This window comes from Pteropus medius, unplaced genomic scaffold (genome assembly GCF_902729225.1).
Source record: "Pteropus medius unplaced genomic scaffold, Ma_sr-lr_union100, whole genome shotgun sequence".
Classification (NCBI taxonomy): Eukaryota; Metazoa; Chordata; class Mammalia; order Chiroptera; family Pteropodidae; genus Pteropus; species Pteropus medius.
The window spans coordinates 8,592,221-8,616,906 of NW_024349799.1; the positions used below are offsets into that span (position 1 = coordinate 8,592,221).

The 24,686-nt window shown below is 37.6% G+C and overlaps 2 protein-coding genes and 1 non-coding gene across 5 annotated transcripts in view; 1 reads left to right on the forward strand and 2 right to left on the reverse strand.

The window, feature by feature from the left end:
• AP2B1 (adaptor related protein complex 2 subunit beta 1) overlaps positions 1–16,139 on the reverse strand; it is a 102,428-nt gene extending 86,289 nt beyond the window's left edge. The window contains exons 1-4 of one of the 3 annotated variants that reach the window (XM_039885947.1): positions 15,878–16,139; positions 10,981–11,041; positions 6,146–6,251; positions 1,750–1,885 (exon numbers count right to left, since the gene is read on the reverse strand). In XM_039885947.1, the coding sequence (XP_039741881.1) occupies positions 1,750–1,885; positions 6,146–6,251; positions 10,981–11,017 (279 nt within the window). In that variant the 5' untranslated portion in view covers positions 11,018–11,041; positions 15,878–16,139. The other 2 variants (XM_039885950.1, XM_039885948.1) reach the window with 2 other exon arrangements.
• A 2,137-nt stretch (positions 16,140–18,276) lies between these two features.
• LOC120621199 (5S ribosomal RNA) lies at positions 18,277–18,395 on the reverse strand. The gene has a single exon (XR_005658096.1). It is a non-coding gene; the product is annotated as a 5S ribosomal RNA (ribosomal RNA).
• A 2,671-nt stretch (positions 18,396–21,066) lies between these two features.
• Positions 21,067–24,686, forward strand: PEX12 (peroxisomal biogenesis factor 12). Its single transcript, XM_039885956.1, has 3 exons — positions 21,067–21,793; positions 22,101–22,654; positions 23,454–24,686. Exons 1-3 carry the CDS (start codon positions 21,668–21,670, stop codon positions 23,851–23,853), a joined length of 1,080 nt encoding a protein of 359 aa, XP_039741890.1. The 5' UTR covers positions 21,067–21,667; the 3' UTR covers positions 23,854–24,686.

Consider the following 24,686-nt stretch of genomic DNA (forward strand, 5'->3'; position numbering starts at 1 on the left):
TTTTGGCTGCCATGTACTAAGCAAAGCTCCTAAGTCTCCCAGTCTTATTAGTGTGGATTTGTGAAGTAGGGTCCAGTGGCACAATCCTGAGAGAGGTTTAGCTGCAAGCCAAACTTAGCCCAAGCCTCTACCCCTCCGGGGCCACCTGTTAAGATTCAGCAAGCAATCCTCAAATACTATGTTTATAGTTGCCTCAAAAGGCCACACCAGAAACTGAGGCCAGCTGTCTCCAGTGTGAGTCTAGGTGCTGCTGAGCAAGGAGCACCTGACTCACTGAGGCTATACCAGGATGTGGCTTGGGTGGAGCCCTGAGTTGGGGGAGGCGGGGTTTAAGGGAATTCTCTGGGCTGAGCGACTTTTGTTATCCAGTTTGATGGCGTCACAGCTATGGCGGCACTGTGTCTGCGCACTAGGAGTGGGGAGGGCTCAATAGGGAACAATGGATACCACCAGCACTTCTGTACAGAAGGAATCTCGCCTGAGCCCTCTGACAATATCTCCCTGTAAGTCCCTGGTGGCCCCTGCATGCAGCCAAATCAGCACTGGTGCTACAGCAGCCTCCGTCTCACTCAGTCGCTCAGATCAGGCAGCCCCGCATCCTTGCCCCATACAATCTTCTGCCATTGCAGGGTAATTTCTTGGACTTCTCCCTAGTTGTATGACTTGTTCATCAAGATCCCTGGTGATTTTTCCTTGCTGCTGCTCCTTGTTTCCGTCACAACTTTGATTTGGTTGCCAGAGGGATGAAGAGAGCCTCTATGCCATTTTTTTCTCTCTCAATATTAAGAAAATTTTTAATGGTCAATTATTTAAGATGTGACAATGGTATTATGGTTATGTTTCAAAAAAGAGATCTTATTCTGACAAATATAAGGATGAAATGATTTTTCATCTTTACGATGTTTGGGGTTTGCTTTAAAATTATACACTAGGAAAGGGGGTGAGGGTCAGGAAAGTATGTATGGGGAGTATAAATTAAACAAGACTGGTCATGGGTTGGTAACTATTGAGGTGGAATTTATTATACTATTCCCTTTAACATGTTGGAAATTATTCATAATAAAAAATGTAAGGGTGTGGTTCCATAGTGTAGTGGTTAGCATGTCTGCTTTACACACAGAAGGTCCTGGGTTCGCGCCCTAGGTGGAGCCATGGACCATACCCCGGGTGCACCAAGTCCTGCGTGCATGCCACGAGCATGTGGGAGGAGATGGCCCGCCTTCAGAGATCCAGTTAAGAGGAAATGGCAACATCCATAGGTTAGGGGTGAAAGTGGGGGCAGGGGGGAAATTTAATCAAATGTTGTAAGAATTATTATTACAAAATAAAGTAGTAGCTCCTGTAGTTTCTACTACTTCTGACCTGCAAGCATAATGTCTACAAAGATAAAATAGAAAAAGCCCCAGATTACTGACACTACAATAATATGCCCAACCTTTGACAGCCTTGGAAGTATTTGTCAGCTCACAAAACAATGAGGTTTCACCTGGTTTTCTTCTTCCATCTGGCAAGGATGCACTAAGCCCAGCTAACAGAAGGCTCACCATATGGTCTGAATTGGATTATAAGTGCTGGCATACAGAATGCCTAAAACACGAACATTCTTAGTCACTGCCAGTACTTCTCTGGAGGCCCTCTTTTGGAACAGAGATTGCTTATTTGCAATGCAGATGCTGTATCAAGAGACACTTCTAAAAAAGGTTATTTGAGGTAGAAGAGATTGCTCTTGAGTCTTTGGAGAAAAGCTACCTTCACAAAGCTGTTGACGGCCATGATGGCCATGTCTGGCTGACTTTTGGCGTAGTTCATCAAGTAGAGATACACAAGCTTTTTTAGTTCCAGGTTGTCAGTCTGCATACAGTTCACTACATCTGGAAAGAGAGAGCTGAGAGAAGGGAAAGTGAATTAGATGTTGGTGCCAAGCTGTTGGATAAAACACGAATAAATTGCCTTATTTTACAAAGTGATCTGATGCAAGGACAAATGTCCGCTAAAATGATGATAATAATTACAGAAATAATGTAATTATTAAATAATGAATCACTAAAGAAATTGTAGTACTGGTCTCAAAATCTCTAAAAATAGATTTTTAAAACTTTTTATCATGAAAATTTTCAAAGTAAAGAAAGGAGAGAAAGCAATATAATGAACCTCATGTATCCATCACCCAGCTGCAAACAAATATGAGTACATGGCCAATCTTGTTTCATACACTCTCCCTTCCCCATTCCTTACCCCATCTAGTTTCTCTGGATTATTTTTAAACGAATCCTAGATATCGAATCATTTCACACATAATATTTTAGTGCATATCTTTAGGAATTTTTTTTAAAATCATTACCTTTATCACACAGAAAAACTAACAATTTTCATATTATTTCATTGCAGTTGCAAAGCATTTACAGCTGTTGTACTTTTTAATGCCTATATTTATCCATACTTGACTAATGGGAACTTATTTGGTTAGCTCCTGAGTCCTTATTATAGGACCCTCTATTTTCAATAGCTTCCTTGCTTTTTGGCAGAATAAGATGCTCCACCCAGATTTATTTTGTATAGTTCTAACTCCACAACTGGAATCAGTAATTTCTCTAAGACGTCCTGATTCCCCTTTAGTAAAACTTATTTATTTTTAACTTTACACATTCAGACAAATGAAAATTTCAATGTACTCAAATATAAAAGAAGTTTATACTTTTCCCAAGTTCAAGTCATTTCATAATTTACCATTCTCCTAAAGCCAAAGAATGAAATTTATGTTTCCATTCACAAAGTAGCAATGTTAGTTTGGAAGGGCTGAGTTTGTCAGATTTTTAAAGCATAATCTGTATCTTTTAATATAGGTTAACTATATTTTTTAAAAAATATAGGTTAACTATAATTTTATGGGAGGTTAGCAATTAACCTCTCCCCTAAGGCTTTATCAAAGTACCTTATACATTTTAAATACTTCTAAATATCTTTCTACTAGTACAAAAGAAAATGAGAAGCAAATGTCCATATATTTCTACAGAAAAGAGAATGACAGATTAACTGATCATATGGTATAGCTCCTGCACACACATAAAAACAATATACAGAAAGAGAAATTATTTACAAAAAGGAAAATGGACTGCAAAGTCAAAGAATCTACCATATCTCCAATGAACAAATGACCTGCCCTGGCAGGCAAACTACTTGTTTAACTTGCATGAGTGCACCTCATTCAGTTTCATGTACACGTAGATATTTAACAAACTACTAATAAACACTCTCCAAAAATGAGTGTTCTTTCCATTTCCTAGGGGAATAGCTCAGGTGCAAAAGAGCTATAAAACAAGTAAATACAGGTGAAATATTAACCAATAGTAAATTTAAGGTCCTAAAAAATTTCATTCCAACAATCTGCACAAGAAGATCTTGATCAAGAATAGTCAGTTCTAGAGGTAGACTGTTAAAGTACCAACCTGAACCTGATCAAGAATAGTCAGTTCTAGAGGTAGACTGTTAAAGTACCAACCTGAACCTGATCAAGAATAGTCAGTTCTAGAGGTAGACTGTTAAAGTAACAACCTAAAGCTAGAAACCTGAACCTTCCCAGATGGTAGCCATTTGTCACACGTGGCTTGCAATGTGGTCAGTCCGAACTGAGATGTGATGTAAAACACACCTGTATATTGAAGCTTAGTATGAAAAATATAATGTAAAATACCTTATTAATAATTTTTATATTAATTTTATGCTGAAATGATACTATGTTGGGTATAATGGGTTAAATAAAATATATTATTAAAATTAATTTCGTGTATTTTTTACTTTAATTTTAATGTGACTACCAGAAAATTTAAAATTATATACGTGGCTTGCACTGTATTTCTATCAGATAGTGCTAAACTTGAGGTTATCTGCAGTAGAGACTGAAATATCATAATGTACAAATAGCTAATCTCTATTTATTGTTTCTTCGAGCATCTTTTTAGGCACAGCAGAAATTTCATCTCCATCAAGAAGGGTTCTGCAACTATTCCTATTTACATGGATCTCTCTTTTACGGAACTCTTATTGCTTTTAATGTACACTTTCAAGTACCTAGAGTTAATTACTTAACTATTTTATAATTATGAAAGCTAAAAGACATCTACTATCCTTTTGTTTGAATTATATAATATGTGGTACAGTGCTGGGCACAAAACAAACAATCAGCAATAAGGAGATTAACAAATAGCATTTACTAAGCATACAAAAGGAAATTCAAAGAGTTTTAAAATATAGAAATAAACCTGGTAAAACCACAAAAGCCCCACCAATGAAGTACGCTTTTACAAGTTCATTTATACTGATGCTCTCAATCTAGATTTATTCCTTGGCAAAAATAAATAAATAAATGGTTTTCAGTAACTAGATAGATCATGGGTAGAAAACCTACAGCCTTAGGCCAAATTCAGCCCACCACCTACTTTTCTGACTTGTGAGCTAAAAGTGGTTTACAACATATGAACACTCACAACTGATTTTGCTGCTAGAGAGAATACTAACTTTTAACCTCAATTAAGCAAAATGTTATCAACCCAAAAAAGAATCCCAACTTCTCATTAGGAGATGTATAGTACCAAAAAAAACTGTCCTTAAATATATTTTTAATTTTATCAACAAAATATTTGTGGGACATTTCTTCTCTCTTGTTATATAATTACCTACATAATATCCTCAAATTTTTGCCTCAGGGCCTGCTAAGTCTAAAAAATTTACTATCTTGCCCTTCTCAGAAAGTCTCTGTGTAGGAGTATTTTAATAACTTTTTCTTATAACTGGATATCCTTCTTTGATACATTAGAGCTAGACAAATGGTTGTTTTTGTCTCTTAAACCACAAATGGCAGTTTCTTAAAAGTCAGTTGCAATGTGGAATCTGAAACCATATCAATAAACTTTCTGTACTTGGTTGCATTAAAATCCATTCATTTATCACTTATTTTGAATGGATCTTTTACCCATGCATAATTTTGTTACATATGCACTGGTCATCTGGAAAATATTGGTTCAATGACTTAAGCAGATCTTCTCGATGTTGGGACATTTTCATTATATAACAGCAAATAATCACATTCATTAATTTCACCACCAATCTCATCAGAAAAGTCTGTAAGTACTGGGAAGTTATCAAATTCAACAGGATACAAGTTTTCCAACATTCTAATTTTACTTTAAAGTTTGAAATTTATCTGTCAATTTTTTTCCTTTGAAGTGAGATTCTCTTTGTTCATTTTTGATAAAATGTCTCCCAAATACCAAAATCTAATTAATTATAATAATTCCTTCACATAAAAATGGTGTTCCCAATTCAAACAATCATGCGAGGGCTTTTTTTCAAGTCAACCATCACTTTGCTATACAGCAGAAGTGCTTTATGCATAATTCCTATTTCATCATACATATTATTAAAAATGGTCAAGGTTTAATAAAATAAACTTTTAATGCTTCATAAAGGACAGTCCTAAGTGAAACTGCCCTTTTTTTCCTGTAAGTATATGGTGGTGAAAACTATGACTACTGTTACAGTAAATGGCATCACTGACTTGATTCATGATACGGTATCAACACAATGAAGAAGGCAAAGAACACCTAAGAATAGCTTTGGCTTCTTGGAACCCCTAAAAGGCTCTTGGGAATCCCCCAGGGGCCCGCAGATAATCCTCACTCATTTCCAAATGATCTTGCCAAACTATAGAAATAAAAACAAACAAATAAACCCGAATGGATTTTGTTAACAACGATTTTTATCTTGACTTCAGCAAATGAATGTAGAATTGTAAAGCTGAGAGCATTGACTTTGCCAATTAAAGAACATATGAACCTCTGCTTCTCAGTATATGCTAATCATCTTTTAAAACTACCTCAGCAACAGATTTGTAACTGTGCCAGTTTTCAGGTTTTATATTTGTATGCGACAAAATCAGACTGGTTTCACTCTTCGAAAAACAAACAAAAAAACACGTAAATCACAGAATTAATATAAAAGCAACTATGCTTCCTGATGATGTTATCAGGAACAAACCCATTCTTATAGGTTCTGTAATCATAACACTTTTAAATGAAAAGCAGTAAATAAAAACCACAAAATAGGGTATGGGTCTAAAGTTAGCAACAGTAGGAGTAATTATCCTTACCTAACATCCTTCCCCACAGTCATAGCAGCAATCACTTTCTTCACAGCCTCTTTCCTCTTTTCTTTTTTTTCATTGTTGAGTTCAGCCTTTAATTCAAAGATTTCTCCTATAAGAACAAATAGATGAGTTCCCGAGATCAAAGAACTAAAGCAGAATACTGCATTATGTAATGAGTAACATCACAACAGCTGACCAGAGGCAGGGCAGCAACTGAAATAAGATTATTTAAAAATATATAAAGTAGGCACGATTCAAATCCCTAGAATGTTAACTGACCTATTCATAAGGACACCATCTTTCGGGTTATGGCCAGAGAGGAAGATGCAATCCAGCTGTTAGGAGTGGGAAAAAGCAAATCTCATGATCTCTTACTACAATGGAGAGAAAATGGCATTAGAAGGATGATCTCTCATCAGAATTTCAAGGTCCTAGGGAAAAAATAAATGTAGACAGAGAACAGGTTCACAAATAAGTGTTTTCAAACCCAAAAAGACTACAGATATCATCTCATTCACCCACTCTCAACTTTACAGATAAAGAACTGAGGCTCAAATGCCTCAGAGTGAGTTAGAGACAGAGGGTCTCCTGAATCCAGAGGTTCTCAACCTTGGCCACATATTATTACCTGGAAGCACTTAAAAATAACAATGCTTAGACTCCGCTTTGACCAAATAAATCATTATGTAAAGGAGTAGAACTCTTATGTTCATATTTTTTTAAGTTCTCCCAAGTGATTCTAATGCACAACCAGGGTTGAGAATCACTGCTCTACTCTAATTTAGTACTTTAAGAAGTCAAAGGGGCAAGGAGGGAGAAGCTAATGGGCTTTAAGACTCCATCCTAGTCAATCAAATAACATAAATAATAATCTTGAGAATAGTACAATCTTCAAGAATAGTACAAACCAGAGTCATTTCTAAAGGTACAATCTTGAATAACTGCTCAGGCCCTGCACTGTGAAATGTCATGGCTGTTACTACTATTTTAAGGCCAAGGTTCATTTACCTTTAGAAAGGTGGAGCTGAAATAAGATAACATACTTCAACTGGTTTTAAAAGAAGAAATACACCACTGAGCCATGAAAAACAAGTTGACTACTCCCACTTCAATCTTCCATCTATACCCTTAAACTCTTCTACAATAGTGCCTCATTTTCTACCCCCTTTATGACTGTTTTTATGTTCATTTTAACCAGACATCATTCATCTTCTAGAAATATCTGGGATAGCAAACTATGTGATCTGCTGAAGCCTCTAAATGGGAAGGATGAAACTGGTAAGAAACACAGAAGTTGAACACTAAAAAAAGCATGTTACCTCAATACCCATTGCCCACAAGGTAATCAAATTAATGTTACAAAAAAATGTTTTAGTCTACAACTGCAAAAAAAATAGTGCAACCAAAACAGCTGGAGCCTGTAAAGAGTCATTCTCCTCTTCACCAAGTCCTCTGCTGCCAAATCCAGCTCTTAAAGCTCCTTCCATTATTTACTTGTGGAAATAGTAATAGACAAGCAGCAGGATTTCAGAAACTCTAAATTGTGAATAGCAGCAGGAGCTGAAGTATCAAAACAGGATGTAACTGAAATTATTCCAACTCCAATAGCAAAAACTTAAAGAATATGTTCCAGTGGCAATTCTGGTGGGTGGTGCAGGAAGTAAAAGAAACACAGTCTATCCATTTTTTTAAAATGTGGTATTTACCCAGCCATGATTCATCGGTAAGTCTCAAAATTTTATAAATTCCTCAACAGAAAAAGGTTACCAGGACCCATTACAGAGAAGGTTTGAAGAGTTAGGTGAGTTTTTAAATTATAACTTTTTATGTCATTATAGACAATATCTTGGTCATCAAAGCCCACAAAATGTTAACAGAATACATACATTTCAGAAAGAGAATCAGGAAAAAAAAAAGCTGAAAAAGCAAGGGGTCAAAGGCTTTTGTGAGGTATAAGCAATAAAGATAGAAAAGAAGAAGATGGGAAGAGCCAAGAAGGGGACACAAAGTGAAGCAAGGTATCTCAAATACTTTATTAAATTCTTATATTTTTTTCCCTCCTTGTCCCCTTAAACAAATGTACCAAGTATTGCCAGTAGCTAACAACAGTTCTCAATCTTGGCTAAGCACTAGAAAAATCTGGGGAGCTTTTAAAAATCCTCACACTCCGGCCATATCCCAGACCAATGAAATCAGGATATCTGGGGCGGCGGCGGGGTGGGGGGCGGGGGGAGAGACAGCGGGGAGAAACTGGACATCAGTATTGTTTTAAATTTCACTGGGCAACTCCAATATGTAAATTGAAAGCCACTGACTAGTACATAGTTGATATAATTAAGCAACTAACCATGGAGTTTCCTGTATTATAATAGAATAACTTGTTTACTCTTATATAATTCCAAATGACAGAACCAGACAGATGTGCTTGTGCTTTCTAGAAAATGTTCTGGTGCTCCTTGCTTAGTCCAGGCCACTATAGTGTGCCACCCCCCCTTTTTTTTTTTTAAATCATTTCAATCTTACAGTTGCAAGATTCCCCAACTGTTAACATTATGCCACATTTGCTTTATATTTTTACTTTCTAAATATATTTACTTTCTAAATATTTACAAGTTTTTTCCTGAATTATGAACAGTAAGCTACAGACATGTCTCTTTGGTTCTAAATGTCATTGCATAATCTCTAATAACAAGGAATTACCCTACATAATCATAACACGGTGATTAAAATCAGGAAATTTAACATTGATACATCATTATATAGACTTTACTGAAGGATCTTGATAATGTCCTTATAAAAATTTTACATCCATTTCCCTTGAGCCAGGATCCAATTCAGGATCACGCATTATATTTATCATCATGTCTATTTAGTCCCATTTAATCTGAAACAGTTCAATCTTCATCTTCCAATGATTTTTTTTTTCTAAAGCACAGGCCAGTTATTCTATAGAATGCCCTCAGTTTAGTTTTTTCATGGCATTCCTTCATAATTTCATTGAGGTTATGCATTCTAGAAGGCATAATTCTTAAATGACAGTATGTTCTTCTCTACATCACATAAGAGGAAAATGATGTTAATTCGTTCCATTATTGGTGATGTTAAAACCAAATACTTGGTTAAGATGGTAAATGCCAGGTTCTGACACTATAAAGTTACTATTTTTTCCACTGTAATTAGTAAGTAATTTGTAAAAGAATGCTTTTGAGACTATTTAAATATCCCATTCCTCATCAAATCTTTACCTGTTACTTTAGGATTCAATGATGACTCCTGCCTGAATCAATTACTACCAGGATTTATGTGTATACTTGTATTTATTGTTCAATATTTACGATTCACTACTATGATCACTTTTTTAAATTCTCAAATTATCTCAAATTTGGCCAGTAGAACCCCTTTCAAACTATGCTGCTCCTTGATATGTGCAATCATTTTTTGAGCACTTCCTTGTTTTACATGTTCATGTTCACCTTGTACTTTACCTTGACTCAACCCTGGAATCAGTCACTTCTCCAAGGAGTCCTGATTCCTCTTAGTGGGAAATGATATTTAGAAACCAAGATCTGGGTATTAGGTGTCCTTCTGCATCTATTCTAATTTGAAAGAAATTAGGATATTTAATCCAAAACTCCACCAATGTTCAGGTGTTGAGAAAATGTGACTCGTACATAGTAGGCACTCAAATATTTACTGAATAAATGAATAAATCAAAGTAGAAGGACTCTCCAGAATGCTCTTCAAGACCAAACTTAGTTAAATCTGGTCATAGTCAGGAGGCTGAAGCCAGTAAACATTACAGGGGAAAATCAGAAAGATAAATTTGGGACAGAAAAATTGTCATATTTTAGCCACCAGAAAAGAGGAGAAAAGGTACACTTGAGGAGGCAAGTTGTTGGAGAATAAAAGGAATGGTAGTCAGTGTCATGCCCAGAATAGTTCAGTAAACATCAGAACTACTAGATACAAAAGCACGGAATTCTGAGCCAAAGGAATAAGTAAAGCTCAGCTGAGGGGCACAACAGGCTGAGAAGAGCTAAACCGGTCTATTTTGATGGGAGGGCCATCCACAGCACTAGAAATGAGCTAATTTTTACAAAAGATGAGGAGGTTGGACTTTCCCAAGAAGAATCCTTAGTTCCTAGGCTAACACTCAAATGTAAAAACCAGTATCATATTTCTGTTTACAAAGATGATGAGGTTAATAAATTTGAAGCTACTTAAGTAATCAATGACCTAAAAATTATAATATTGACTTTAGAGGTTTCCTGTTTTAAGTACAAAAAAATTTATCTAGACAAAGCCTAGTCAAATAATGATGAAGTAGATCTATTTGGAGGGATATAAAAAGATCAAGTTCCTATGCATTGTTTTACATGATCCTTTTTTCTTTAAAGATAAATTTTAAAAAATCATATATATTAATATATGTATGTATATTCATAGAAAAAAATTGAGGATACATATGAGTTTCCCTCAGAAATAGGAATACAGAGGGAGAGAACTTTCATTTTTACTTTTTACATATCTATATTTAATAGTACTCCTTGTTATGTTTATTTTCCAGTAAAAAAATGAGAGAATAAATGTGCTCAGATCTATTAACCTTCAATGGCTCAATGTTGGAACCCTTTCTTTCACTAAAACTGAAACTTCAAGTCAAATTAAAAACCTATACTTTAATAAATTCCTCAATACACTTTCTGTAGAAGTAGCAGACCCCCAATGGAACTGTTCACGACATGTATGTCTTAGAAGCCAGGACTATTCTATGTGGGACAATCTTATACCACAGCTTCTGAAGAATCTCAAAGTTTTGATCAGGTTCTCATTCTTACCTTTTTTATTGGTTGTGAAGTATTTGGAGTCAGTCATGGTGTTTGGAGCTTTAATGTGAACCTATAGCGAGAGAAAAGAATTCCTTTACTCAAGTTATTCATGTCCAGTAAGCATTCAATTAATTTTAATAACATTTATATACAAGACTTTTAGTATTCGAAATTGAGTAACTTCTTCCTTACCACTATTATTGGCGAGTCAAGGGTTACAAAGATAATTAAGAATGTAACTCTTGCCTTAAGGAGCTAATTGGGGCAAAATCTAAAAGGCAAATGGAATGGAGCAATAATCTGAACCTATCCTGGCTTTGTGATTTTATCCACAATTATCTTTTCAAAGCCTCCAAAATCTAATGCTAGACATTCCTGTAAATACATCTTCAGTTAGTCACTCAAATATTTAAGAAAAAGTTTGTTTTGAAAGATCTCTCCATTACTTTCCATTCAGGAAAATCTGATTTACTTCTCTGCCTTAAGGCAGTCACTCTAAAACCTGTATTCTGAAGCAGTGTAAGGTCAAAGGAGAAAACAATTCTGTCAATCTATTCACCATTACATATAACTTTTAGTAAAAAGAATCTCAAAAAAAAAAAGCCTAAATTAGTAGAATACTCTTTCATGACAAACATCGAGAGGCAAACATGCTTTATGCATGGTTTTTTTAAACTAGTTTTCATATTTTCAACTATCTACACTTAGCCTGACAGTATTCCCAAAGAGTATCAGTTTAGTTTAAAAAAAGGCAAAAAACTGAGATATTCATTCAGTCACATTACACACAAAAGATGATCAGAACTGGCATTAAAACTTAAAAGAACACAGATCTCAGCCTCAATTTTAATTCTTCTGTTCCAATATTCAGAATTATCAAGCTGACACATGGCTCAACCAGTAAAACAAATAGGGCACGAACTGGTCACACAATGAAAAAATGTTTTCTGATTTGAGAAACTCTTAAGACTTTGTCCAATGTACTTGACTTCTTTGAATACTTTAAATTTTTCTTTGAATAATATTCCTTCTGCTCTGAAAAATGAGTATCCTCTTCCTCACCACCATCATCAGCAAAACTTATTAATCGAATGTAGGACAGATGCCCTGGTACCTGCTCATTACTGTCAAAACAACATAAGTGAGAATATATTTGGCAAACCTGAATAAGAACACATTTGGCAAACAATAGTAAATATGGATCTGAGAGAAAAGACCTAAGCACTAAACAAATCAATGTAATTAAGAACAGGAAAAAAAGCCAGAAAACATGAAATAGTGAAAAAAGCCTGGCTCAAATCTCATCTCTAGCATGTGCTATTTGGACAGTCTAAGGGAAATGAGACTCATTTGCTATCTTTCCAAGCAATTACTTACTATTTATCGTTTGATCTTTATACAACAGTGCTTTAGATTTTACCAGAATTTCACTGAATTATCTGTTAAGAAGTGAGCTAGAACTCACAAACATCATCATAGAATGAAATTTGGTTTTGATAGTATTTGTCATAATTAAAAATTAACCTGTAATAGAGGCTTGCCTTACAGAATATTTTCATAATGCCTTTCTAGCAAAAATTCAAAGAATGTTAAAATCACTTAATCCACTCAAAATATAAACTAAAAGTGAAATAGGCAAATTGAAGAAAGGAGTCCTTCACATAAAAAACGTGGAATAAATCTGAGGTTATTACCTAAGAATTTACATATACAAAGAAAAAGAACAGTATACAGAAATGGTTACTAGAGCCTGACAGAAGGGCCACAGCTCAAGGCCATTATGGTGTGTTTAGAATGTTCTTATGCCATTCGAAGTCCTATAGGATCATCGAAACTTAAAACTTGCTTAAGATTTAAAAACAAAATCTGCTTGGAATTTTTCACCCAGTTTCTTTGAAAAAAGGCACAAAAATCCATCGTTTGCCAACGCTCTCATACACATACACACATGTTAAATTCTTAACAGTTTTCAAGACAATCTGTTAAACAATAAATTAACCTAGTCTTAAGTCCTATCTTTATTAAAAAGACCCACACATTTCATTACTCCCCCTAACAAAGTTCATTTTCAAGGAATATATTTCTGTCCTATTCATTGTATTGTGTTTCTAACCAGAAATTAATGTACCCACCCACAAAATCTCCAGGAACAGGAGAGAATTAAGTAATCTTAGATCCTAAATTAAGAATACCTGCTCTTAAAGAGAAGGGAGAAACATATCTGTCTCAACTCACACTGTTGTAAACACCAATAATGAAATATCCCTTATCCCATATTGGCAGAAAAATACTGTGTCAAGTTAGTTCCTGCCTTAAGCCAAAATTCCAAGAAAAATGAAAATAGTCTAAACAAAAGCAAATAAGAGGTAGTGGTTGCACGACACTGACTGTTGTGCATTTAAAAAGATTAATTTCTCTGGTCAGATAGAAGAGTCTTTGCTGAGGGTCACACTGAGCACCGAGCTGCTTCAGGGGCGTCTTTAGGTGTCAGTAACATGAAAGAAGATATCAAGACCAAAATCAAGAGCTAACAGATTGCCTCTTTGGAAAGCTGCTTCCCCAACCAGAACCAGACCAGGAACTGCTGGCAGAACTACCTAGACTGCCACCGCTGTAAGGCAATGACCACTAAAGGGGATGATGTCTCCATGTGCAAATGGTACCGGCATGTGTACAAGACCCTCTGCCCCATATCCTGGGAAGATCTGAGCTGGTTCTACTTCAACCTTCTCTCAGGGAGGTGAAAGGGGTCCTGGGTACATCCCACCCTGGGATCCTGAATCATGGCTTAACTAATGATAATTACTTGTTGTTAAAGTTTTGTTTTGTTTTTTTAAAGAAAAAAAGGTTAATTTTATGTTATGTGAATTTCACCTAAAAAAAAATTTTTTTTAATGATACTCTTAATCACATGCCAGAGATGGACATAACCATATTCTCCAAATACAGGATAGTGAAAACTGTTGTCTGCATTAGGAGCCAAAGAAAAAGCAGCCAAGATAGAGCCCAAAAAGCAAAATCAAGTATTTGCTGAAGAGACTCAAAAAATCAAACTCTTGGAGGAAAAAAAAAAATACATTGTTTCTTCAGGAGAGTCCCAGGAAAAAGCAAAGCCATCATGGAGTTTGAACTCACCTTACCTTTCTACCAGATCAAACTAGACAAGTTCTGGAAGTTCTGAGGACCTGCGACATGGCCTAGGGACATTGTTGAACAACAAAGCTGCCAGTCAAAGCACACAAATCACTCTTACTTGTCCTAACCCAGAGTGTGATGTCACTGCATTTCAGAGAAGGCTTTTCTGCACAGGATTATACATCTAGATTTAACATAACCTAGTTTCTACTAAATATAGATTGTGGAAGTCCCTTCTCTCTTTCTATTCCTTCCTCCCTCCAGTCGCCCTAAAGAGAATAAGGCCAAAAAAAACTTAATAGGGTCAATACTATACAGTAAGAAAGCAGCTCAAAAATTTTACATGCAAGTTTTAACTGAACTACCAATAAACTCTGGAAAACTTAAACCTAGAAGAAGAACATGTCCTATCTTATTCAGTCTTTGTTCAGCTTGGTTCAAACCTGTGCCTAAAATGAAATATTTTAAAATATGGATCTGTTTAAGAGAAAAAAAAAGAATTGGACTTTATCAAGTATCTTAATTCACAGAATGTTAGCTTTATATTAATTTTACCACTCAACTTTCAGTAAGTCTGTTTGCAGAACACACTACCCTTTTGCTTCCTTGGATGTTTAAACTGTTAAGACACCTGCAAACAGTTCTCACCTTACAACTACACTTAGTCATCACTGGAATGTGTTACACGTTTTCTTGTACAGCTACATCTCCTTCATCTGCTGCTTTCTATTATTACTTTGTAAGTGTACCCTGAGGTTAGCAAGAGAAGTATGCCAGGAAGGTTATGAATAATTTAAATTATTCCTCACTGAGACCACCTTCTTTGTCATTCTGCCTTTTCTAAATTTACTGCATTTTCTTTACTCAAAAAAAAAATTACATTGATAACAGTGTTTAGTATTTTAAAAACACTTTTTAAAAGTCAAAGTTTAATGAAGCATCCACACTTTATTCACACGGCTTCACAATGAAACAGCCAAGAGTTCAGCAAAAGACTGTTCCCCAAATAGAAGACTGCTTTGAAAACAAACAGCATAAATAAATTCTTTGGATTCAAAGAATTTGGAAATAACAGGAAGTTCCAGTTTCTTTGCCTCCGGCTTAATCTACAGCCTTTCTCAAACCAGACCATTCCTGCTAAATCCAGGAAGAAAAAATTCTGAGCTAAGATTTACCCCGACTTGCTTCTCCCTCTTTCACATCAGGTCAGATCTGGAGGTTCGTCTTCCCTCCCCATCAGGAATTTGTTCTTTTCCCAGGTGGTCACGATTCTAGGGATTTGTTCCTCCATTACAAGGTGGGGAAGAGGTGTCTCTTAATCTCAAATTACAGGAGACCAGCGAGTTTTGCCTATCAATGGGCAAATCTTTGAGGGAATCCCGTTTCCCCTTTACTAGCTGGACATGTCGCAGGCTCTCAGTGAACGACGCCAAGCTGAGAAGGTTGGTTCACTCCTCGGCCTTCAGCCTCTACCCGCCACACCCCTGGCCGCTGTCGTTCCTAACCCCCTAACTTCGAACATATCTATCCCCACCCCCGGTCTCCCCCAGCTGCCCGCTGCCACACCCGAGGATTCCCTCACCCGCTACAGCGGTGGAATCCTTTTCGTCAACCCTCTTCCTCACAACGGTCACACCCGACGGGCTCACTCCATCCTCAACGGTCACGCTCCTAGGATTTCCTCTCTTCTGCCCGCCTGCAACCCATCCTAGAGTTTCCCCCATCCCCATCAATGAGAGACACACCCCAAAGTTAGCCGGCTTTAACTCACCGGAGGCAAGGGCGGGGGGTGGCGGCAGCAGCCAGAGAGCACGGCCCGAGTGGTGTTGTAATGGTTTCCTGCACGTCACGGCTCCTTTTCCAGGTCTAAGCCACTGCGCAAAACTCACTTTGCCAGGAACAAAGATGGTGGACAGGAAACTCTGGCGACAGATAACCTCGCCGCGTGACGTCATTCCCGCGCGCGGGAGAACCAAAAGTAGGTGATCTCTTTCGCCTTGAATGTGGAAGGATTATTTGATACGTCGGGAAGAGAACTGAGACCGGCGGCTCAGATGATGTTCAGTGTCTAGCGGAAGGGATATGTTAAACAAGCTGACATTCTCTGAATGTTTCCTCGCACAGTTCTCTAAAAACCTTACACGGAGAGGGTGAAATACACTGCTCCTTTCTTAAAGAAAAAAGAAAAAAAAAAAAAAACAACTCTGCTTATTTCCCAGGCCAGTTCAGGAGTGTGGACAATGGTGATCAGCCCACAACTATGGCAGTGGGACTAGAAGAGAGTGGTGCAAGGAAAAAGACTGTGGTGGTATCAGATCTGAGTTCAAAACTCTGCCCTGCACGTGACTGGGAAAGTTACTTAATGTCTCATCAACCTTAGTCTTTTATCTGTGAAATGAAGTCTCAAATAACTTCTTTTGGGTTTGTGAATCTTAACCAGTATAAAATATGTAAAGCGCCTAGCATGTAATAGGTGTGCTTATACAAAGGTTTCTTTTGTTAACCACAACCTCAAAATCTTTGTACCTTCCCCTCGATTTTGCTGTGAACCTAAAACAATTGCTCTAAAAGTCTTTTAAAAATGTGTTGAGAGAGCATGGGGCAGAAGCTGAGGAAACCAAAATTCCAAAGGGACTGTGGAGTAGTCAGAGAAGTAGAGGAAAGGAGACAGTTTGAACATTTAAGGGGGCTTTTAGAGCTCCATGAAAGTAGGAACTATATTAGTCTGTTCATTCTCCTATCTTTGAGACCTAGCCTCCCACTCCGAAATTTGCTGAATGAATAAATGTAGTAGTCAGTTGCCATAGAGATAGAGAAGGGTTGAAAAGTGTCCAATGATTTAGCAACACAAAGGTCTTTGATGTCACTGTTGAGAACATAAGTAGAGATATGAAGGAAAAAGCCATGCTTCAGACGTTTGAGGATGAATGAGGTGTGGAAATGAAATCAGGAGTTATAGATAACTCCACAAGAAAATACGGCTGAAAAGAGAAGAGATATAGGATAGTATATGAATGAGAGAATAGCAATATATATATTTAAATATATATAAACTTAATATATATATATAAACTTCTATACGCACATTTTCTTTACATTATCCCTTTGACAATTTCATAGGTCCAATTATCTTTCCTAACCATATGACTTTATCTATCTCTAGCCTTGACCTATTCCTCAAACTTCAACACCGAATTGCTAACCATACACAATTACAGAATTGGTAATTCTGTAATTATGGCCTACCCAAATTAAGCAAATCATAAAGGGATGGAAGGATAGGGAGGTTGAAAAACCCATTCCAACTACAACTCTCAGAAGACAGAGGTGGATTGTATCAAAAAGATGTCACCAGAAAAATCTTAAAAGAACTTTGATTCCTATCTCTTCTCCATTCAAAAACTTTCAACAGCTCCTCATTGCCTAATATTTCTGAAACCTATTCTTACCCATTTTACCCATCTCTGCCTTTCCTTTAGTTTTCTCATCTATAAAATGAGAAAAAAATAATAGTCAATCATAAATTGTTACAAGGATGAATTAGTATATGTAAAGCACTTAAAACTATACCTGCACATAGTGTGGACTATGTAAATATTTGCTATGATTTTGATTATTTCAATAAATTACTATCAAATGCTCAAAGCAGAATCCTAGAGGTTATTCTTCTCTGCCTTAACTGACACATCCAATCCATCTCCAACTGTCAATCCTACCTTCAATATATATCTCAAATTCACCCAATCCCCTCTATTCTACTTCATTAGTCTAAGCCAGGGTTCCCAACTGGTACCGCCAGGGCCATGGACTGGTACCGCCCATGGCCTGATAGGAACTGGGCTACACAGCAAAAGGTGAGCAGCAGGTAAGTGAGCGAAGCTTCATCTGTATTTGCAGCCCCAGCACTAGTATCACCGCCTCAGCTCCACTTCAGATCATCAGGCATTAGATTCTCATAGGAGCATCATTCCCTGGTGCCAAAAAGGTTGGGGACCTCTGGTCTAAGCCACCATCACCTCTTGCCTGGACTACTAGAAACCTCAACTCTCCTCCCAACCATTATCCATACAGCAGCCAGGTTTTTGTTAAACTTTTTTTGAAGTATAACATTCAATAAAGTGCACACATCATAAATGGAGAGCTTGATGGATTTTCTTTTCTTTTTATTAATACCTACAGCACCTGGTATTCCTAGGTGGTCTCCCATCCAAGTACTAACCAGGCCCAACCCTGCTTAGCTTCCGAGATCAGACGAGATCAGGCATGTTCAGGGTGGCATAGCTGTAGACTTAGATTTTCATAAAGTAAACCACCATATAACCATTATGGGATCATCTTTAAAATATAAACCTAATTATGACTTTGGTGTATAAATCCTTCAATGGCTTCCCATTGCACTTGGACTAAAATCCAGGTTCCTTCATATCGCATATAGTCCTATCTACCTCTCTAACATCATTTTATGCCTTTCACTTATTTCCTCGTTTCCCCTTTTGCTAGATGTAACCCTCAAATACACCAAGCTCTTTCCCATCTTAGGGCCTCCACAAATACTGTTCCTACTGCCTAACATTCTTTTTTCCCAAACTCCTCACATGGCTAGCTCCTCATAATTTAGATCTCAGTTTAATTGCAATCTCCTCAGAAAGGCACTCCCTGATTACCCAGTCTAAAAGGTTCTATCCTCCCAGCCCCCACTTTCACCCCAGCCCTTACTCAATATATAAATTATATGTTATTTACTTATTATCTCCCTCCCTGACTAGACTATAAATCCCATTAGGGCAGACACACATCTGTTTTTATTACTACTTTAAACCCAGCACATAGCATAATCCCTGGCATATAGGAGGTACTCATTATTTATTAAATAAATGACTGTCCACAGGCAAAGTACTAAAACTAGCATTTAAGACCCTCCATAATGCACCCAAATCCACTTTTCAATACACTTTCTATGATTCCTTTCTATGGCTCTAGGGTTAAAGAAAACTGAACAATTTCCTCCTCATGTCCACTTCATGCTGCTCTGTTAGCATGGGAAGCCCTGCCACTACTATGACTTCCCCCAAATGTACTCAATTTTTGAGGTCCACCTAATCCACAAAACTTTCTCAGTGGACATTTGCTATGAGAGGTACAGGAGGTACCAGGTTGCATCACTGTATTAGAAAGCAAATGACAGAGGGAAGCTGAGATAAAATGAGGTTAGAAATATGTTATTCTCTTTGGTTACAAGCCTTCCATTTAAGATAATTTGAACTGTGTTATTTCTCCCAGCTAGTAGTTACATCTTCCACTAAACCCACACGTTAACCTATCGGATGGCTCTTAATATCTTTTAACATTAAGTACAATCACTTTTTATGTATCTTATCTATTAAACTATAAACTTGAGGGTGGAATTTCTGGTGAGGTGTTTGTTGGCTGTAATGATTGACATGTTATTTTTGACTACCTTTCCTTTCTCTCATGTAATAACTACTTTTGAGTATCCTCAAAGGATATTAATCAAGCTGTTTTGCCCTCCTTTGGCTAAGAGTGAAACAGTGTAAAGGAAATCTCAACCAAGGTAGGTCAATAAGAATTAGAATCATAAGTACAGTGACAGGAATTTGTTAAAGCTCATTCTTTGCAACAATGTCACCTGGATGAGACTTTGCTAATTCTTGCTAGAGATCCCCAATAGGATTTTGTAAATGTGTAGTTTCTGTTCCTTCAGAGCTGGCTTTCCTCATTTTGTTAGCTACTCCATATACTTCTAACAAATTTTTTTAGTTTAAATTAGCCTGTTTCTGTTGCTTTTAACCAAAAAAAACTGTAATTAATACAAATGTTTAATTTCCCACTTAGTTAATGCTATTTCTCAACTTAGTCTTTTTGCTGCCCATTCACTTAAGAAAAGCCTGTATATATAACAGCTACCATTGATCAAACACCTAACATGTACCAAGTGCTTAATACAGATCTAGTATCTCTAGTCATTAAACTATGTAACATAAAAATTTTGGGCCAAAGTGACTTTCTTCGGCAGTATTTTGGTAGAGTGAAAAACACTTTTTAGAACTATAAGCATTACTTGCAAGATCTTCTCTCCTATTGTTAAAACCAAACTTTGTTTTCGAGGGTTCTCATTATGTAAACTAATTATCAATCTTTGGGCAGTGAATAATACCATCTGTTTGTAGCTATTTAGCCCAGGGGTGGGGGAGGAGTTTTGGAGAAGACCGATTGAACTTTAATTCTCACCCAAATTCTATAAACTGCATCGGCGAGTCAATCAAAGCAAAGTAGCATACGAGGTAAAAGCATTTTGCAAACCGCAAGGTAAATTACATTAACTTTGGTACACAATGAAAACTATCTTTTCTGTCAAGCCTCCCCAGTAGAATTCATCAGGATCACTTCATCTTAACACAGCATTCGTATTGCTAATATGACACAACTTACCACAACAAAAATAGGAACGGTTTTTATCTAGTGTAGCAAGTGCCTAGAGTTATGCTCGAATGTAATCAAACCTAGAATACAGGTAAGCTACCAGCTTGGAGGATAAGTTCTGAGAGGCCGCAGGAACATTTCTCATTCTAATCATCTTTCCTTGTAATCGGCGGCAATAAAACTAAGGCTTCTATCTCCAGCTACGTCGCTAAAAATCTTTCCTGGAAGGTGGCAAAATATAAATTCACCACCACCCCTGTCGCGCGCGCACGTAGTCTTTCCATCTCCACATTCCTTTTATTCCTCCACCCCTAACTTGATCGTCGCGGGAACATAGGCCTCAGCAGCGGTTCAGAGCTCTAGCTTTCCACCCAGAGTGTGATGCAAAACCAGCTAAAACTAAAACGAACCGAGACACTCCCTCTCCATGCGAATCACCAAGAGCCTCATTTAATTTCAGCGGGGGCGGAAGCGGAAGTGCTAGTGGGGTAACAGCTTTCTACTTCCGGTGTCGGGACTAGAGCGTCTCTCCTCCGCCGCCGTTTTCAAGCACCGCGACTTCCATTTCCGGGAGCGGCTTCTGTCATAAAGCTGAGACCTCTTCTTCATACAGTGTCGTGGGTCCTTTGCGTCTCGTCTGGGGTCAGCGCGCAAGGACGGGCGCGGGCGGGGGTATTTTGCAGTCAACAGCTGGAGCCAGTCCTTGCGTACTGGGCTTTTCACTAGCATCTCTGATCTCTTAGAGCCGTCGGGTTTTTGACCCTTCACGATTGGGAGTCTCTGATTCGCAGCCTGCAGGACTGCACCTGGAGAAGACAGCAATTCTTCGTCCACACCTGTCCCCCATAGTCACGCTCTGCCCAGTGAGGTGCAGCATTTAACAAGTCACCCCTTCCCTACACACTTTCTCCTACTTCTGCGTTAACTTCGTTAACTTCCTTGAGACCCTTCCCCTCGGCCTCTAGGTCTTTTCCCCCAGTTCTTATTAAAATTGAGAGAAGCTTCGGGTATCCTGCAGAAAGATTACCTCTACGACTGAGCACCCATTTGATACCAAAAACAAGTTCATGCTTACTAGAGAGTTTGTGGGCGGATTGAAACCCAGTGCACACAGGAAGCTATGGCTGAGCACGGAGCTCATATCACAACTGCTTCTGTGTTGGATGACCAGCCATCCATCTTTGAGGTGGTAGCACAGGACAGTTTAATGACGGCAGTGAGACCTGCTCTTCAGCATGTGGTCAAGGTAAGGTATAAATTCTTTGAATGCTTATAGGGACTGGGTAAAAACCAAACCAATAACTTGGGTTTATTTCGTAGCCTAGGTTTGAACTACCAATTAGCATATAGTTCATATCCTATGACTTAATGGTTATTGAGTCCCTGTTATGTGTAGAGCCCTGTAATAAGTACTCAGCACTAAAGAGAGGATAGGGTAGACCCCAAAGGAATGGCTTATTTAATCTCAAAGTGTAGAATTTACAGGGGGAAAGGAAATGTAACTACAAGACATAGTAGTTGTGAAATGGAATGTCATTTATAATTTGCTTTAGGTTCTTGCAGAATCAAATCCTGCCCACTATGGCTTTTTTTGGAGGTGGTTTGATGAAATTTTTACCCTGCTAGATCTTCTGCTCCAGCAGCATTATCTTTCTAAAACCAGTGCCTCGTTTTCTGAAAACTTTTATGGCTTAAAGCGGATCGTAATGGGGGACACACACAAGCTTCAGAGACTGGCCAGTGCTGGTCTCCCAAAAAAGCAGCTTTGGAAGTCAGTAATGTTCCTGGTTCTTCTTCCCTATCTGAAAGTGAAGTTGGAAAAGCTGGTTTCTAGCCTGAGAGAAGAGGATGAATATTCTATCCATCCCCCTTCTTCCCGCTGGAAACAATTTTACAGAGCCTTCCTGGCAGCCTACCCATTTGTTAACATGGCCTGGGAAGGCTGGTTTCTTGTACAACAACTTCAATACATCCTAGGAAAGGCTCAGCACCACTCACCACTACTAAGTCTAGCTGGAGTTCGGCTAGGTCGGCTTACAGTTCAGGATATACAAGCTCTGGAGCACAAACCAGCTGAAGCCAGCATGATGCAGCAACCAGCCAGGAGGTAAGGCCTTAACATTTTCCCCAAAACTTTAACAAACTCTAAAATCTTATACTAATTTTATGAAATTCACCTCCTTCGGTCCACCTTGAGGTATTTCATAAAATGGTAGAAAAATTCTTGTATCCATAAAACAAGGATTGCCAACCTGAAAACCTTCATCATACAGCTACATTTTTGTGCACACTAGCTATGTGCTAGGCCCTGTGCTAGGTGTTTGCTTTATGTACATTATCTTAAGCCTCATCACAACCCAATGAAATAAATGCATTATCCCCATTTAACAGCTGAGGAAACTTAGCCCTAAAAGCTAAGTACCTTTCCAAGGCCACATAGCTAAAGGTGGCAGAGCTGAGATTCAAGCCAGATGAACAAAATTTTCAAGACTGTGCTGTTAACCACGATGCTATACTGCATTTAGTGTTCTCCTAAAAGTTCAAATGCATATTTCTCAATACTGCTAAGTTATTTTTTTAAATGAGTTGTTTTTCTAGATATACTGTCTTCCACCAAAAAAAAAGTCTGTGTAATCAATGTCTCACTAATCTTTCTTGAAACAAAGTAAACAAAACCCTAGTCATTAAAAACAAAGTTTAGCTCCTACGCTCCTAAAATACTGTAAATCAGAATGAGGGAATCATTTAGAATACAACCTTAAGGAGACTGTCAATCTAGCAACCGTTCAATTCTCAAAATGAATTGGCGTTGATAAGCATAAGAACTACATTTATATTAACCATTCTGTGATTATACCTAAACAAATACTTTTTCTTTTTGCCTCCTTGTTCTATTCTCCCAACAGTGTTAGTGAGAAGATAAAGTCAACTCTGAAAAAAGCTATGGGGGGTGTTGCCTTATCCCTCTCTACTGGCCTTTCTGTGGGTGTATTCTTCCTGCAGTTCCTTGACTGGTGGTACTCATCTGAAAATCAAGAAACCATCAAATCATTGACTGCTCTGCCTACTCCACCACCACCTGTGCACCTAGACTACAATTCTGATTCTCCCCTGTTACCCAAAATGAAGACTGTGTGTCCACTGTGTCGTAAAACCCGAGTCAACGATACTGTGCTTGCCACCTCTGGCTATGTGTTTTGTTACCGCTGTGTATTTAATTATGTGAGGAGTCACCAAAGTTGTCCCATCACAGGTTATCCAACAGAAGTACAACATCTAATTAAACTGTACTCCCCTGAGAACTGAAAAGTATTAGCATCTTACCTCGAAACAAAATCCATTGCACTATAAGGCCACAGGGCTGTTTTTCAGCATGTTACATAGTATCGTTTGATACTTCTCAGCCTCAAATCATAATTATATCAATTTTAAACAACTGTATTTCTTTAAAAGGATATACCATTGATCTTAACCTCTAGCCTGTTCTCTAGACCCCTAGAGTTGACCAAGCTGATTAGAGTAAGAGAATAGGGATTGGCAAGGAACATGAGGGTCTGTGTAGAGAAGTAGATAAAAGAGGATAATTAGTGCAGAAGCTTTTTCTTAAAGAACAAAGAGGTATAGAAGCTCTCAGGAAAAACCCAAGTTAGACCTCAAAGTGGGTGGTGAAGGGGAAGCAGGTCTTTTCTTGACAAGAAAGGTTTATCTGCCTCTGAGAAAGAAGTTTTATCAGTTTGCAAACAATGTGAAAAGTGGGCTTGCTCTTTACAGAAGCACATTCGAAAAACAACAGCTCCTTCCATGTACTGTGACCCATTTGTTAAGTAATATTTGTTGTAGTTTATCAACTTTTAAAGATTCCTTTATGAGCCATATAGCTCTTTCTTGGGAAACTGGTTAAAGGAAGATAGGGGTTGAGTGTATATATAGTCTGAAGATTTCCGTGTGAAAGCAAAGCTAATAAGCAATAAAAAGATGAAGTAAAATACTGATCTAACCGTGTGTAAAGAAAAGACCTTTTAATAAGTTCTTTCTGCCTGCTGTTAAGAGTTTGCTAAACTGACATGAATTATTCTGGCTATTACTAAAGTTTCTATGAAATGCTTAAATACATTTTAAGAATAAATGTTTTTGGCAAA